This window comes from Haliaeetus albicilla, chromosome 1 (assembly GCF_947461875.1).
Source record: "Haliaeetus albicilla chromosome 1, bHalAlb1.1, whole genome shotgun sequence".
NCBI classification, from domain to species: Eukaryota; Metazoa; Chordata; class Aves; order Accipitriformes; family Accipitridae; genus Haliaeetus; species Haliaeetus albicilla.
The window spans coordinates 32,214,563-32,228,187 of NC_091483.1; the positions used below are offsets into that span (position 1 = coordinate 32,214,563).

Sequence of the window (13,625 nt, forward strand, 5' to 3'; positions counted from 1 at the left end):
ATAGAAATAAATTCTGTAGTACATGCAAAGCGTCGTGCCACTGTGATGAATGGGATGGGGGGTGGATTCTGTAAGTCTTGACAGATAGTAAATTTATTTTTATACCTACACCTCTTGCAAGGTAATTTTTTTCATGAAATTCATGGCTCCTGTAATTTTGGGGCATTGGTACAGTTTTTTGGTTAGGAATTCATTAAGCTGTGAATCATTTTGCCTGCACTGACCTTCCTTTGGAGGCTTCTGTTTCTGACCTCATGAATGATGCCTTGGGCAAGACATGACAAGCTGATAGGTTGTGATGATGCATTTGCAGTTGCCCACTGGTCTTGATGTGACATGTGGATGTGCTGTTCATGTCACAGTGTTTATTAAAAACTTTGTCTATGACTCATACTTAGGAGCAGATACTTGATTTTGACATTTATTTCAAAACAGCTCTGCAGAGTGAAGAGGAAACACAGATATTGTGACCGAGAGAAAAATGGATAAAGCAGAGCTGTGTTGGTATGATGCCTTTGTTGCTTTGGAGACCCTATTTTTTTCATTAGCTACACCCACAAGCATGCACACAGGAAGCTGGTTTACTTTTCAGGTCATCACTTTTGTGCAGACTTGAGAAATTAAACTTATCATCTGGGGCATTAACCTCCAGCATGCTGTATTGACCCAGCTACAGTGAGTCTTCACAGAAAGGCAGCTTTACATTCTCATCACTTCATAGCATTCTACATGAGTGGGAAAGAAAGAGAAAAAGCTAATTCTAACAAATCTGATCTATTTAGGAAACAAAACTAGCACTTTGTTTTGTGACTACAGGAGGGAAATCCAGGAGACTTTGGCTCTGGTCATGCTGCGGGTGAGTCAGTGACAGCTATAATAATTCCCTTGACTGGTGCAGCAGGATGATTTTTTATCTTCAGGTATTTCACTGTTGGTCAATAGAAACATCTTACTAAGTGATTCTTTGAAATTGGATAAATATGTTTTCTTCCACTACTTGCTTTTTGTTTGTAGCTGGTATGTCAAAATGATTGTATGACTAGAATCACCATGCAAACAACTCATCTTTATATACAGCTGGCTTGTATTTCCAGTGGAGGTACTGCAGCAACACACTTGACAGGCTTTAACACTATTACTTCACTGGATTTTCATTTAAAGAAAGGGAGGAGAAGTGTAACATAGGGTTTGCCTTAATGTAGCCTGTTATAGAGAGTACTTATGTAGTATCTGTAAAACTACCTAGCTCTAGAGAGGTGTCTGTGAGCATAAATGAGAGGGACAATGCCTATGCTAAAGACAAAGTGAATGACTTATGATGCCAGAAGGACAGCACTTTCCAAGAGGTCATGATTACTTTACAGATCAGGAATAGCCCAAAACTAGGACCCTGATCATGCAAGCATCTTTGTGCCTAAGGGAACCCCTAGTAGACACACTGTAATGTGCATAAGGGCTTGTAGGGTCAGTGCCTCAGTTTGCCATAGCTCTGCCTCAGAGAAAGTAAGTAGAGTTGGTCTCTTGGCTGATATGAAATAATAAAAGTAGCCTGATTATAAAAGCTTCTAGCATCCTGTTGCTAGGCATTTAGTGCCTGCTGATGTACGAGCCTATTGGCGTTATTGCGTAGGCACCTTTAAATTTTAACCTCAAGTCACTTTCACTAATCTAACTTCCTTTAGATTTTTATGTTATCTGGATTCAGGTTTGTTTTTTTTTTTTTTTTTAACATAGCAATGAACTGAGGACTCCTTCCAATGTATTTCTGAAACTGTAAAATGAAATCCCCTGAATGCCTGCTAAGCTTAATAGAAAATCGTAAGAGGTCAAAAATATTATTAAGTGAATGAAATACACTGAATGTAAAAAGCCAGCAGACAAACGTTGGATGCCGCAAGTTAAATCATCATGGCTGATGTTCCTGCAGTACATTCTGCATGACTTACTTACTAATGACTAGTCCATTAAGTTTAACATGTTAACGAAACTTAAGGATTGAGAAGGCCATAATGAAATATGGACTGAATTCTCGCGCACTAACACTTTCATCAGATCTAAAGGCAGTGTATGTCCAGCATCAGAGCAAACTAACTTCTGTGCAAATAAAGATGGCAAATGTGATTCTATAAGAATAATGACCATCTTCCAAGAAAATTCCTAGATTACACTAAAAAGGATGGGGGTGGGATGCAGTATTTCTACAAATCATGTCCTGTACATGTCAGTGCCAATGAACTCTCAAATCATTCTCCAAAACGCCATCCACATACGCTTTCTGAAATCTAAGCCTGACATTGATAAACATGGTAAATCGTGGTGGAATTCATGGATCTCCATGAATGCTCTACACTGACCTGACTCATGGTAGCCTGGCGAGCTCACCCCATCTCCTCAGGCTAAATCCCCTTCAGTAATGGTGCCGCAAAAACATTCACGAGTGGACGCCTTGCTACAGACTGAAAATCCCACAGCACTCAGCAATTAAACAGGAGGAAACGCAAGTTTAGAAAACAATTTTATTAGACAAATTATTTAGACAAATTATACACAGAAAGCTCTGCCACTTGTAACTGAGGCCTCCAAAAAGTGTTTTGTGTATCTGTATAATAGGCAACACATCAAAATAGGCCTATTTTAAATATCGTACATGGTTAACTGTTTTTTTTTAATAGCTAAAATCACTGCAACATCTGGTATGTCCCTACGTAGCTTGTTGGAAAGAAATTTTCTTTTTTTTTTTTTTATTTTACTCAGAAGTGTGGATGAGTTCATGAATGTTACAAGGGGGAAGCAAGTTGTGCATGCTTTTAGACACTTGCTACCCTGGAAACAAAATGGCCTTTTGCACGATAAGAATTTGTTCTGCCTTACACAGTAGACAATATTTGAAGATTTAGTACAAAAAACAGTGACAGTACAAGATGCTCCCCCAGAACAGAATTAGCATCAAAATAGAATAGATCTGAAGAATATACCTTTTAATTTATCCTAAAGCAAATCACATAGGCTGATTCCTATTAATCCTAGCCAAAGAATGAGTTAGGTTAAAATAAGTGTATGGTTGCATTAAAAACAAAACCAAACCAAAAAACTCACAGGATAAACTGCTTGCTTTCTACTTAACTGCATTTTTAGTTTTAAGGATTACAAATTGAAAGCTCTTCCTACATTTCTAACAGGTAACAGTGTTACTTTAAAAAGCTGGTGCCAAAGTGGGCACTGGTTTTGCTCTCACTGCTGTTCTTTCTTTTGTTCTATACAGTTGGCACTAATAGAAAAAATACATAGCTCCTCTAAATCTAACTTAACATATAAAGGGTTAAAATGAGCGCCTGTTCATATTTTTTTTTTCCTTAAACAATACATGATTATAATTAAGGCCATATCTGTATTTCTCGAGGGCTTTTTTTTTTCTCCATTAACACCATTATTGTATTGATCAACTGCACTGATTTGGAAAATAATTTATTAACCTTTGATCTATGTTTAAACTTCTCTAGAACTATATTAGTTGTTCATGAATGTGGTATGCCTAAGAGAGAGTTCCATTTGTCTAATTAATTAAAAGTAAAATTATCAAGGTTAGCCTTATAGAATGCTCAATAGCCAATGCAAAACCTAACCAAAGGAGTTACATCTAGGTACAAATGTTAAATTGCCCTGGATGTTCTAATAAAAAAGTATAAAATATGCTCTGTTGGCAAATGATGCAAGTCAGAATAACATTAAAGCAACCTGTCTTTTCTAAATGAAAAGACCCCCTGCACTGTACATCTTTCCTGTATACAACACATTTTTACTAAAGCTTTATTAAATGAATTGCAATAGCAATGGCTGCCATTTTATAGCTATATATACATGTATATATATATACACATACCTGTGTGTATATATGTATATATATATATGTATGAGATACTAATTTATTTAACACAACAGAGGCTTCTACCATATGATACAGTTTACTGTACATAAGAAAAACTTTTAACACTGTACAATCACATAAAGGTCATATGCACTGTTGCAGTGCAAAAGTAGATTTAACTGTAGTCTTTACTGGCATAGTAATGGCTTTTTGTAATCCTACAAAACTGCATTCTCATATTATGGGGCCTGAATAGTCTTTTAACTTCATTTGCTTTGCTTTTTTTTTTTTTTTTTCCTTTTTTCCTTTTTGCTTTTTTTTAAAATTTTTCCATTTTTTAAACTGCAGGGTTTGCCTTTGGTCCACAGTTAAAAGGACACACAGCAGTGGAGCGCTGACTGGATGCAGCAGAATACATGAAAAGGACTTAAGTTATTGCAATTATAGTAAAAAAGAGCGGCGGGGAAGGAGGAGCCAATGCCCTTCTGTAAAGTAATCCTCAGGGTTTTTCTATGCACAAATTGCTGCACGTTTCCTATATTTAAAGTATATGAAAAGCCTGAAGTAACCAAAACCTAATGTGGTGATAAACCAAAGAATAAGTGATTTGACTAGTAAAGAGAATAAGGGGAGACAGAGGAGACCAGACTGAGAAAGCAGAGAAGAGGAAGAGGAAGAGTTGTTACTAATAATCCTGATTCTTAAATAAAATAAAAAAGGGGACCCCCCCCCCCAAACAGAAAATAACCCTCAAACAAATTAACCCTCAAAACCAAAAAATAAGGAAAAGAAAAAAGGTTACATCCATGTTAGTCCCACAATATTACAGCTGCTCCTTGCAAAGGGAGTCCTAAAAAAGAAACAGTGAAGAAACTTGGTCTGATGCTCAGATGGAGGTGCCTCGGTCTGGGTCACTACCAATATTCAGCCCCAGAGTAGGAGTTGGTTGGTAAGGGATAGATGACATTGTTTTGATGGGGCTTCTGAAAAAGCCACCATTGGGTGCCCTGTGCCTGAAAGGGCCAGTTCGGTGCTCGGGCACACTGCCAAAGGAGAAACCCGAAGCGGCTTTAGCAGACAGCGTGCGGCTCAGAGTCTGGATCTGTTCTGGTATGAAGGTGGTTGTGGTGATGTGTGTGTTTCTGAAGTCACTGATTTGCTCCAGTGCCTGACGTGTGGGTAAAGTGTCAATGTCCAGCGGGGTCAAGTCAATCGACGAGGTGGAGAACTGTTTATGGGGACTGTCGTCGTCTGTGCAGAGGCTGTTCACGCGCCTGTGGAGGTGCTCCAGGTCGATCTCCTTGTCATCCTGGGGAACGAGAAAAACAAGAGGCACCGCTCACCATCGCCATTTGTCCTGGGTTGAAGCTTCACAGTGCGATCAGAACTGCTTAGGAAGCACAACGCACAATTAACTACAGCTGGCTGTTGGCTGACGGCATCTCTGAACGTCACTGGCAACCACCCCCACCACCTGCAGCTGGGTGGGCTAAGCCAAACCGAGGCAGACCCTTACACCACAGCTACCTTCAAACACTCAATCCGAACAACTAAACTCCAAGTGCTACCGCTTGGTTTCCATCAGGAAAAGTCAGGCTCAGAGCTAGGTGGGTTGGACTAGCAACAACTGAATAACAGTAAATTTTGTGCCATGAAAGCAAAGCATAATCTCAAATGCCTGGGATGATGCCAGTTCTTCAACTCTGCATGACGACTAAATTTGGATGTCAACATGGGAGGCTGCGAGGGATCAGGTTGCGGTCTTTGTCATCCTCTCAGGGCTTAACGAAGGGCTAAAAACATCTCAGGTTGCTTTTTGCCTTTATAATATAAATTGTGGTGTAGAAAAGCTGAACTTCCAGACAAAAAAAAAAAGCACTGGTGACTCACTGACATGACACAGAAAGGAGTACACCGGGCAATTTTAAATTATGCTGCTAACAGAGGGTTTAACCGTCCCCTTACCTACAAACAAGCAATTTCATTGATTCTGATGGAATTACGCTCTTGTGGGTGAGAAGAAGAGAAGGCGGCCTGGGGTATTTATTATAATATATCATTCCTCCTCTTATCTCTGTCCCTTTTCCTTCTTAAATCTCTCCTCCCAGAGAACAGGTTTGTTATAATTGAGAATTTAAATGCATGGAAGTTAAAAAAAGTGGTGATGTCCTGGGTGACACAATAAATCACCTGTATTGTACTGAACTGCAAAGCTTAATTCAAAGCGGCATTAAGTATATACATACAGGGGTATTCCCTCAGTCTAGGTAGCACAGCTCACTCAGAACAAAAATCAATTTCAACTAACCTTAAAATTTACCTTAACCTCTGTGAAATCTACTGGCTCTTCCAGGCCACTAGAAATATCTCACACTCTAGGACCTCACAGAGGATAATTAGGCAGCCGATAGGTGTGCACTGATGATTTCCAGCCTTGATTACTGCAACTCAATGACTGGCTTGATCCAGAGCTCCCTGAATCAATGGCAAAACTCCTAGTATACCGAATGGGCTCGAGATCCCTCCTTTGTCTAGGAATGAAGTCAAGCACTCTGAAAAAGTCCACACCTAGAACAAACTGCAGGAGTTCATCTACTTAGCAAAATGGATCACCGAATATTTGCACTGGTACCACGCCGAACACAGAGCCTGACTGGAAGGAGGCTGAGAGGCCAGCTCCCCTCTGGGATTTTACCCTCCAAGGGCAGGGACAGGGAGACAAACTGGGGGAAAAGGGGCAGGGAATGGGGCATCAGGGATCTCCCAGGGACTGGGTGATCGCTGACCACAGAGGCTTTGGTTTGAGCTCATCACGGGAAGGAAAAAATGCAGTGCTCATTTCTCAGACTTAGCTTTCTGTCTATAGTTTATTCACATGTGGACATAGACATGGATGCACATAACAACCACACAGGTGACATTGAAACCAAACGCATTCACCAAACGCTCTCTCCTAAAAACTTTGGAGCTGCATATGGATGCAGGAGAACTGGGGCCACATTGGAAGCTAAAGAAATATACAGAGGCTCTGTTAGCACGTGCAAGTCATGACTATGTCTCTGAGGGACAGTCCTAAACATTTTTGCTTTTTTTCCCTTTTTTCCTTTGTTGGGTTATTTTTGTTTGTTTGTTTTTAATTTTGAAAAAACATACAAACACTGTAATTTAAAATGCTGATCAGGAAAAGATTGGAATTTCATCACTTCTGAGCCTCTATAAGTTACTCAAAATATTCCTCTTTCTTCTCTTACAGAGATGCATTTGGGGCTAGGGTCAGACCAGTGAAAATATATAAGCGGTGATATTCTCCCATGCTTAGCCCACAACCCAATCTCCACCCAATCGATACACCAAAATGAGACCCACTCACAGTAAGATTGTGCATATCTCCATAATATGATCTTTCCTCTTCTCTCTTGTGTGATCAGTAGTGAAATATTCAGCAGTTTTCACACTTAAATTATCATCAGGCTTCAGAGTCAACATCCCATTGAGATTACTGGGGCGGTTCATACTTCTCTCAGAGCTACTGTTTAAGGCTGTCTGCAGACTCAGGCAGACATCATTGAATGGATTACTTCTGGTACGCGACCGAAATGTTATCTTCGCAACCATAAGACAATTTTTTTCAGTATAAATGCTTGCATTCTGGAGCACAAGATGGCAGCCACCAGGAAAAAGGGTTGGCTTGCTGACCACAAACTGGCCCAATCTGACCCCCGATTCTGGACTAGTGGCCTGGAAGAGCCAATGGATTTCATGGAAGCTAAAATGAATTTTAAGAAAGTTAGTTAAGATGTATTTCTTTGCTGAATGACCCCCACATCCAGGAGAGTGGGGACATTCAGCACATATGTCCACGTTAAACTCAGTTTTGAGCCAAGCTTTTCAATTTAGCGTTGAGATGCAATTTTAAATGCTAAGCTAATGACCACGTAACAAAGATCAAGGAGGCCAAATTATACCATTTGTGGAAAGTATACACTTGAATTTCTCTGCATTTGAAAACTGAAATAGGAAATTTTATAGTTATATAAAATATCCGTGTTGTTTTTTTCTTTTCATTTGTTATTTATTTTTATGTTTTGCACCAGATAAATATGTAGTATGAAGTTCTGAAAGTTTGGGTAAACAACAGTCAAGTAAATTTTAGGTTTTTTAAATAATTTACCAGTTGAAACTATACGGTTTCTATTCCTGAGAAACCCAACTTAAAGACTAGAGATTCTTTTTTTTTCTTTTAATAATGGTCCGGTCCAGATCTTGAACAAAAAAAAGCTTGGGAATTAAAACAGGCAAGAAAAGATTAAACGTATTCTAATATCAGTGCCAATGCTGTCTAATTAGGTAGTGTAATTAATCCAGCCTGATTACACAGCATTAGATTAGCAGGAATAAACACAATGGAGAAACTGCAGAGAAGGCGAGACCACTGCACACAAATTAACAGCAATACCCCACAAGCTACACAGATATGTCTAAGCTACACAGATATGTGTGAGCTACACAGATAGAAAAGCTATAATTGATAGTGCTACATTAAAGCTCGTATTTAGGTTCAGCTTTGGGCATCACTGCCAAGTACATTTTAATAACTTCTTTCCTCCTAATGTTTTTCTAGTATTTTGTAGAGCTAAAGACTTAATTATGAAGGTAAGAAATTTGTCGTAAGACTGCATAAGGCTCAGATGGCTGGTAAAGGGACAGGCAGATTGCCACGGGAAGGAAAATATTACACATGCAGGTGTAGAAGCAAGCTCATCTCTGGTGTAAAATAACGTATCTCCCCATGGTCTCCAAGATTTTGTTAAACAAGTCTGTGGTACATTTCAGAAATAACTCTGGCCTGAATCTGAAAAATATAACGTGCTCTTGCTTCCCTGGACTTCAGATGAAATAACGAGAACTGAAGTTCATGGAAGTCTCAAGAGATTAACATTTCTGAAAATGGGGACAAGCTTATTTAAGAAGCTAACTGTTGATTAAAGGGCTAAACTTTGCAAATCTATTTTGAAAGACTCAGCCACTGAGCTTAGGGGATATATTTTTCAAGAAGAAGCCAAGAAACCTTTGAACTTACTGGTGAGAATTAGCTCCCACCAATGGGAATAATGAACTAAATATTGATGTATTAATAATGTACTATTCTACAAGTAACAGTTGTGTTTTACTCAGAATAGTTGCATATTTATACATCATCAATATACATTTTTTTTTCATTCAAGCTTTTCTAGAAAGAACAGCTAAAGAGATTTTTGAGGAACAACATTTGCCTTAAAAAATCAGGAACCTAAGGAAATACCTCTGAATTTGATTCCCCACCCTCTCTAATGCTATAAAGTCAAGCCAGAAATCTTTAGGGTGCATGAAAATTCCCCAGGAGAAATGGAGGGTCTAATACCTCTTTTGATGGAACCCGGGAGCCTTTCCTTTTATTCCACCACGTTTCCAACATTGCAATGAAACAGGATAGGACAATCCCAGCAGCGAGGATGCAGAAAACACCTGCAAAACTTTTTATGTCCAGGGCACCTCCTTTCTGTTTGGTATCCACAGATGAGTAAAGATCACATTGACCGTTCTTCGGCCACCACTTATGCTTCAGTATGTCCATGTCACCATTCTGCTGCAGCTCCAAAATCCTTGAGGAGAAAGCACAGAGTCAGGGGTTACAGTGGGGCAGTGGAGGTGGCACCTGAGAGTGTGACGATGTAATCTGACTACTTGAAACCTTTCCATGAGTCTTGGAAAGCCAAGCAGCTGATGAATCCAGATGAACTGATTTAGCCAGAAAAGAAAGCTTGAATATGGGGTTGCCTGTAAGACTAAGCATATGGATATCTATGCTCCACTCTAGATACAGGAAAGCACACACAAGTCTCTCCTTCTTTTAAGACCCTTAATGAAAATAATTTACCTAATATACCATATTTTCTTACCTGGCTTTCACTACAGACTATGTCATTTGACTTGTGTAGTACATTAGATATTTGATAATATATATTTTGCATTTTAATTGCTGAAGAAGAAACATTTCAATCAATAAAAAAAGAAAAAGAAAATACAGTTCAGATGTACCACAGGATACACGTTACCTTATTGTAAACTGATTTTTATCATGTTACCTACTTGCTGCTTTGGAGAGAGAGCAGAACCATCTTAGCTGCAGTCAGTGATGACCTAAGCTAATCGTGTTCAATGGGAGCGTGCGACCTGCTGGTAAGTGATTTCCATAGGAAGGTTCTTTGCTGCGGAATTCACTCATCCTTGCACCTATGTACCCAGCCCACTGCCAAAGATTTACTGGGCAGCTTGCAAGGCCAATGTATTTAGCTAGACTTCCTGTGGGATGAACAGTTTGAGAAATGTCAATTTTGTTTGGAAGATTTTCATATTTAGTTCATTTATTCCTGAGGAGACTGTTTTTTAAAAACATCCAGAAGTGACTAGAGTAGCAGCTGGGTGCATCTGGTTACCCAAAATAAAAAATTCAATGATTACACTTAAAAAAAAAAAAAACAGGGGGAATGTTTTCCTTCATGTAATGAATTTGTTTTTCATTTCAGTGTTGGAAGGCAAACAATTACTTGTGCAATCATTTGACACAGCATGCAAAAAATCCAAGTGCACACAAACCAGCAGAGGTCTGCAATGTTGCTACCAGAGACTGTACTGCATCAAAGGGGGAAGAAAAGCTGTCCCACTCACTCAGGGCTACCATAACAGCTCAATGCAGTGGTCTACCTCAACCTCAGAAAACCAGAATATTATGTGCACCTCGGAAGCACAGGGCAACTGCTCTATACAGAGATCATTCAATCTCTAATGCCACTTGAACAGGTAGTCATGTCAATGAAGCTGCTAAATTTTCTATGGCACGTTCAAATGACTATATACTTAATGCTGTGGTCCTACCAGGAATGAGAGACTTCAGGCAGCCATCAGTGGCTTAAATCCCAGCACAGCTCTGGAGTGCGTTTCTGCTTCCTACCTAGGAGTAATTCCCGTGGCTGAGCTCCTGACCTGTTCAGAGGGGAACTGCTTGTCCACCTCTGTGCTGTACCAAAGGGAACAGTGCCCTTGAGGAATAGATTGCAGGTGATACACACGGCTTTGGAGTTGTCAGAATCACCTTGTTCGCATATCTTTGTGTCCATAAGAAGTGGGACAAATTCTGTGCAATGCCTGCTGACAGTACATTGCTGAATGTCCAGCCCTGAAGAACTGTGAACAAGGTCAGAGTTGCCTGGGCTATATTTTGAATTGTCTCAACACAAGGACAACTTAGGGAAGCCCCATCTCAAAGCTTCCTGAGGGGGCAAGGATAAGTCAAGGACTGGAGGACTCTCCGTTCTATTGCAAGAGACAGAATAGCTGTTATGAGACATCCATGTTCAGAGGAGCTTTGGGGGCATGGGGACCATACACAGGATTGCTGCCATTGCTGCCTACAGCTGCCTGTTGGGAGCCTGTAGAGAAGCTGGCGCCAGACCCGGTAACAGGAGGAGATGCAGCTGGGACAAACTGGAACATGAGCAATCCTGACTAGATAAAAGGAAAAAGGGAGAGGTCAAACACCGGAACAGAGAATTTGCAGGGTCTCCATCCCTGGTGATATTCAAAGGCCTACTGGGCAAGGCCCAGAGCAGCCTGACCTAACTGGACCTGCTTTGAGCAGAGGGCTGGGCTGGAAACCTCGAGATCCTTTCCCACCGTAATTACTCCTCTGTAACTGCAAGCACAGTCCATACACTACTCTCTATCATGGCATACAGTGGTTACAGCCATAACTCACCACAATTCTGGTTCTTGCTGCCCTAGCATCCTGCATTAGGACTTACGTGAGTATTTTGGCCCAAATATTCCAGTCTGTCAGGTTAGCAGGAGCAGCAGATAGTCAGCATAAACAGAACCCTTTTGTCTAAGTTGTTGTAGAGTAATAGAAGATTAATTTTTGATGCCCAATCCAAACATTTGGCATATGTTTTTTTATTTAGGAGTTACTGTACTATCTACACAAGGCAGTAACAAAACAACATTGTGGGGCTTATTTCTTCCAGCAGCAGCTCTAATCCCTGAGCAGGGCTATTTTCTCTCTTTTATTCAGTCAGTAATAGAATGAACCATCCAAATGATTGCTCTATTCTCATTAATTAAATGATTCTTCACTTGTCAGTGTAATTCCTGATTACACAAGACATCTTCGCAACAATAGGCATTTGCATAAAGACACTGAACTTTAGCTTGTTCCTTAACAGAGATTTATTCCTAATTGTACTCCTGTTAATTATTGGCAATTTTCTTTATGGATGTAACATATAAGTTCAATTATTTAAAGGAAAACATAAAAAAGAAGCAGAAACTGGGGATAGTAATTACATCATTACATGGAAAAGCTTAAGAGATGGAAAGCTTATAATGAAGCCTTGTAAAACTGTAGCTGAAAACAGATGTTGAGAGATAAAATACATATCAAGAGAAATTATAAGAGCATGAATATCTAACTATATTAACTTCATACAGACAAAAAGGGGGATCCCACTTCTATTAGACTTAGTAAAGACTTTGTTTCTGAATTCACCCGTTTGTGGAACCAAAATAATAGTTAACATATTAAGAAGATTTAACACTACCAACCTGTTCCTATTTATGAAACTTTCTATTTTTGTAGCACGTTTTCAGAAATGCAAATCGTACTTCTATGGAAAATCCATGAAAAACAATATGAGGAAGGGTGCTTTCTTGAGAGCCTGCACAGCTCATAGGCCCTGCTGTCCTCGCGTGCTGCAGGCGCTTCCCACACGATGGCACCCTTTCCCTAAAAATACGTGCTTTTCCTGCAGCTCCTGGTGGGTGCCCTTACACACTAATCAGACACCTGTGGGGTGGCAGGCACTACAATCAGTTTCGAATTTGATTTTCAAATTTAATAAATGACTAAAATAATAATGCATTAACTAAATGCTCTGAATGATAACGATGCACTAGACGCTATAATTCCAGCAAGTGCCTCTTCTCACAAGTCCCAGATTTTCACAGCTGAACTTTTTCCTTGACAGCCTTGGCTCCTCTGAGCCTGCTGCCTTGGCATGGAGTAGTATTGCAACACATAAGGCAGTAGTAAGAGTGGTGGAAAGTAGTAAGCAGGGTGCATGAGTTCCTGCTGTTTTGAAACACCGTAGTCTTAAAAAGTTTACAGAAGAGACCTATATATTGAAATAATCTGATTTGTCTGAAAAACATGACCTTTAAAACTTGCTTATGGATAGAGTGCACATCTTAATGTATTTTTCTCTAGCAGGCAAACTGTTACAGTAATATTTTTCAAGGCAATGGTAAAGTTATTGAGCTGCACAAAAGAAAACATCCGCATGCACTTCAACTAATTTGGCCCTGAATTCACAGTGCCAAGTGATGTCTAGTGGATATATACACAGAAACCTAAACTCCCTGCGGTTTCCAAATCTGACAGTGATGTGAACAAATCCTACTGAATCAATGGGAATAGGGCTGGATTCAACTTGGTAACTACATACTTTGCTCCTGGCAGTGAAATGTAATTACTCCTGCAAAATACCCACAGATAAAAAAAATCCAACTTATTACGATAGCAAGGTGTCACAAATGCTACAAAATTGAGACATCTGTGACAACACTGTTTTTTTGATCTTGTTTTATTCTTTCCGAGTTATCAATAGCAAGCAAGAAATGCAACAGGCTATTTACAATGCGATCAGAAACGCCAATGCATGGTCTGAGA

At 39.7% G+C, this 13,625-nt stretch overlaps 1 protein-coding gene across 2 annotated transcripts in view; it reads right to left on the bottom strand.

The window, feature by feature from the left end:
* Positions 1–2,499: 2,499 nt before the first annotated feature.
* Positions 2,500–13,625, bottom strand: part of GRID2 (glutamate ionotropic receptor delta type subunit 2) — a 737,357-nt gene continuing 726,231 nt past the window's right edge. Inside the window, exons 15-17 of one of the 2 annotated variants that reach the window (XR_011324830.1) lie at positions 9,267–9,507; positions 7,236–7,631; positions 4,983–5,174 (exon numbers count right to left, since the gene is read on the bottom strand). Coding sequence is in view for 1 of the 2 variants with exons in the window: in XM_069784511.1 (XP_069640612.1) it covers positions 4,752–5,174; positions 9,267–9,507 (664 nt within the window). In the remaining variant the exon portion in view is untranslated. Of the gene's footprint in view, positions 5,175–7,235; positions 7,632–9,266; positions 9,508–13,625 lie in introns of both variants that reach the window. The other variant, XM_069784511.1, reaches the window with a different exon arrangement.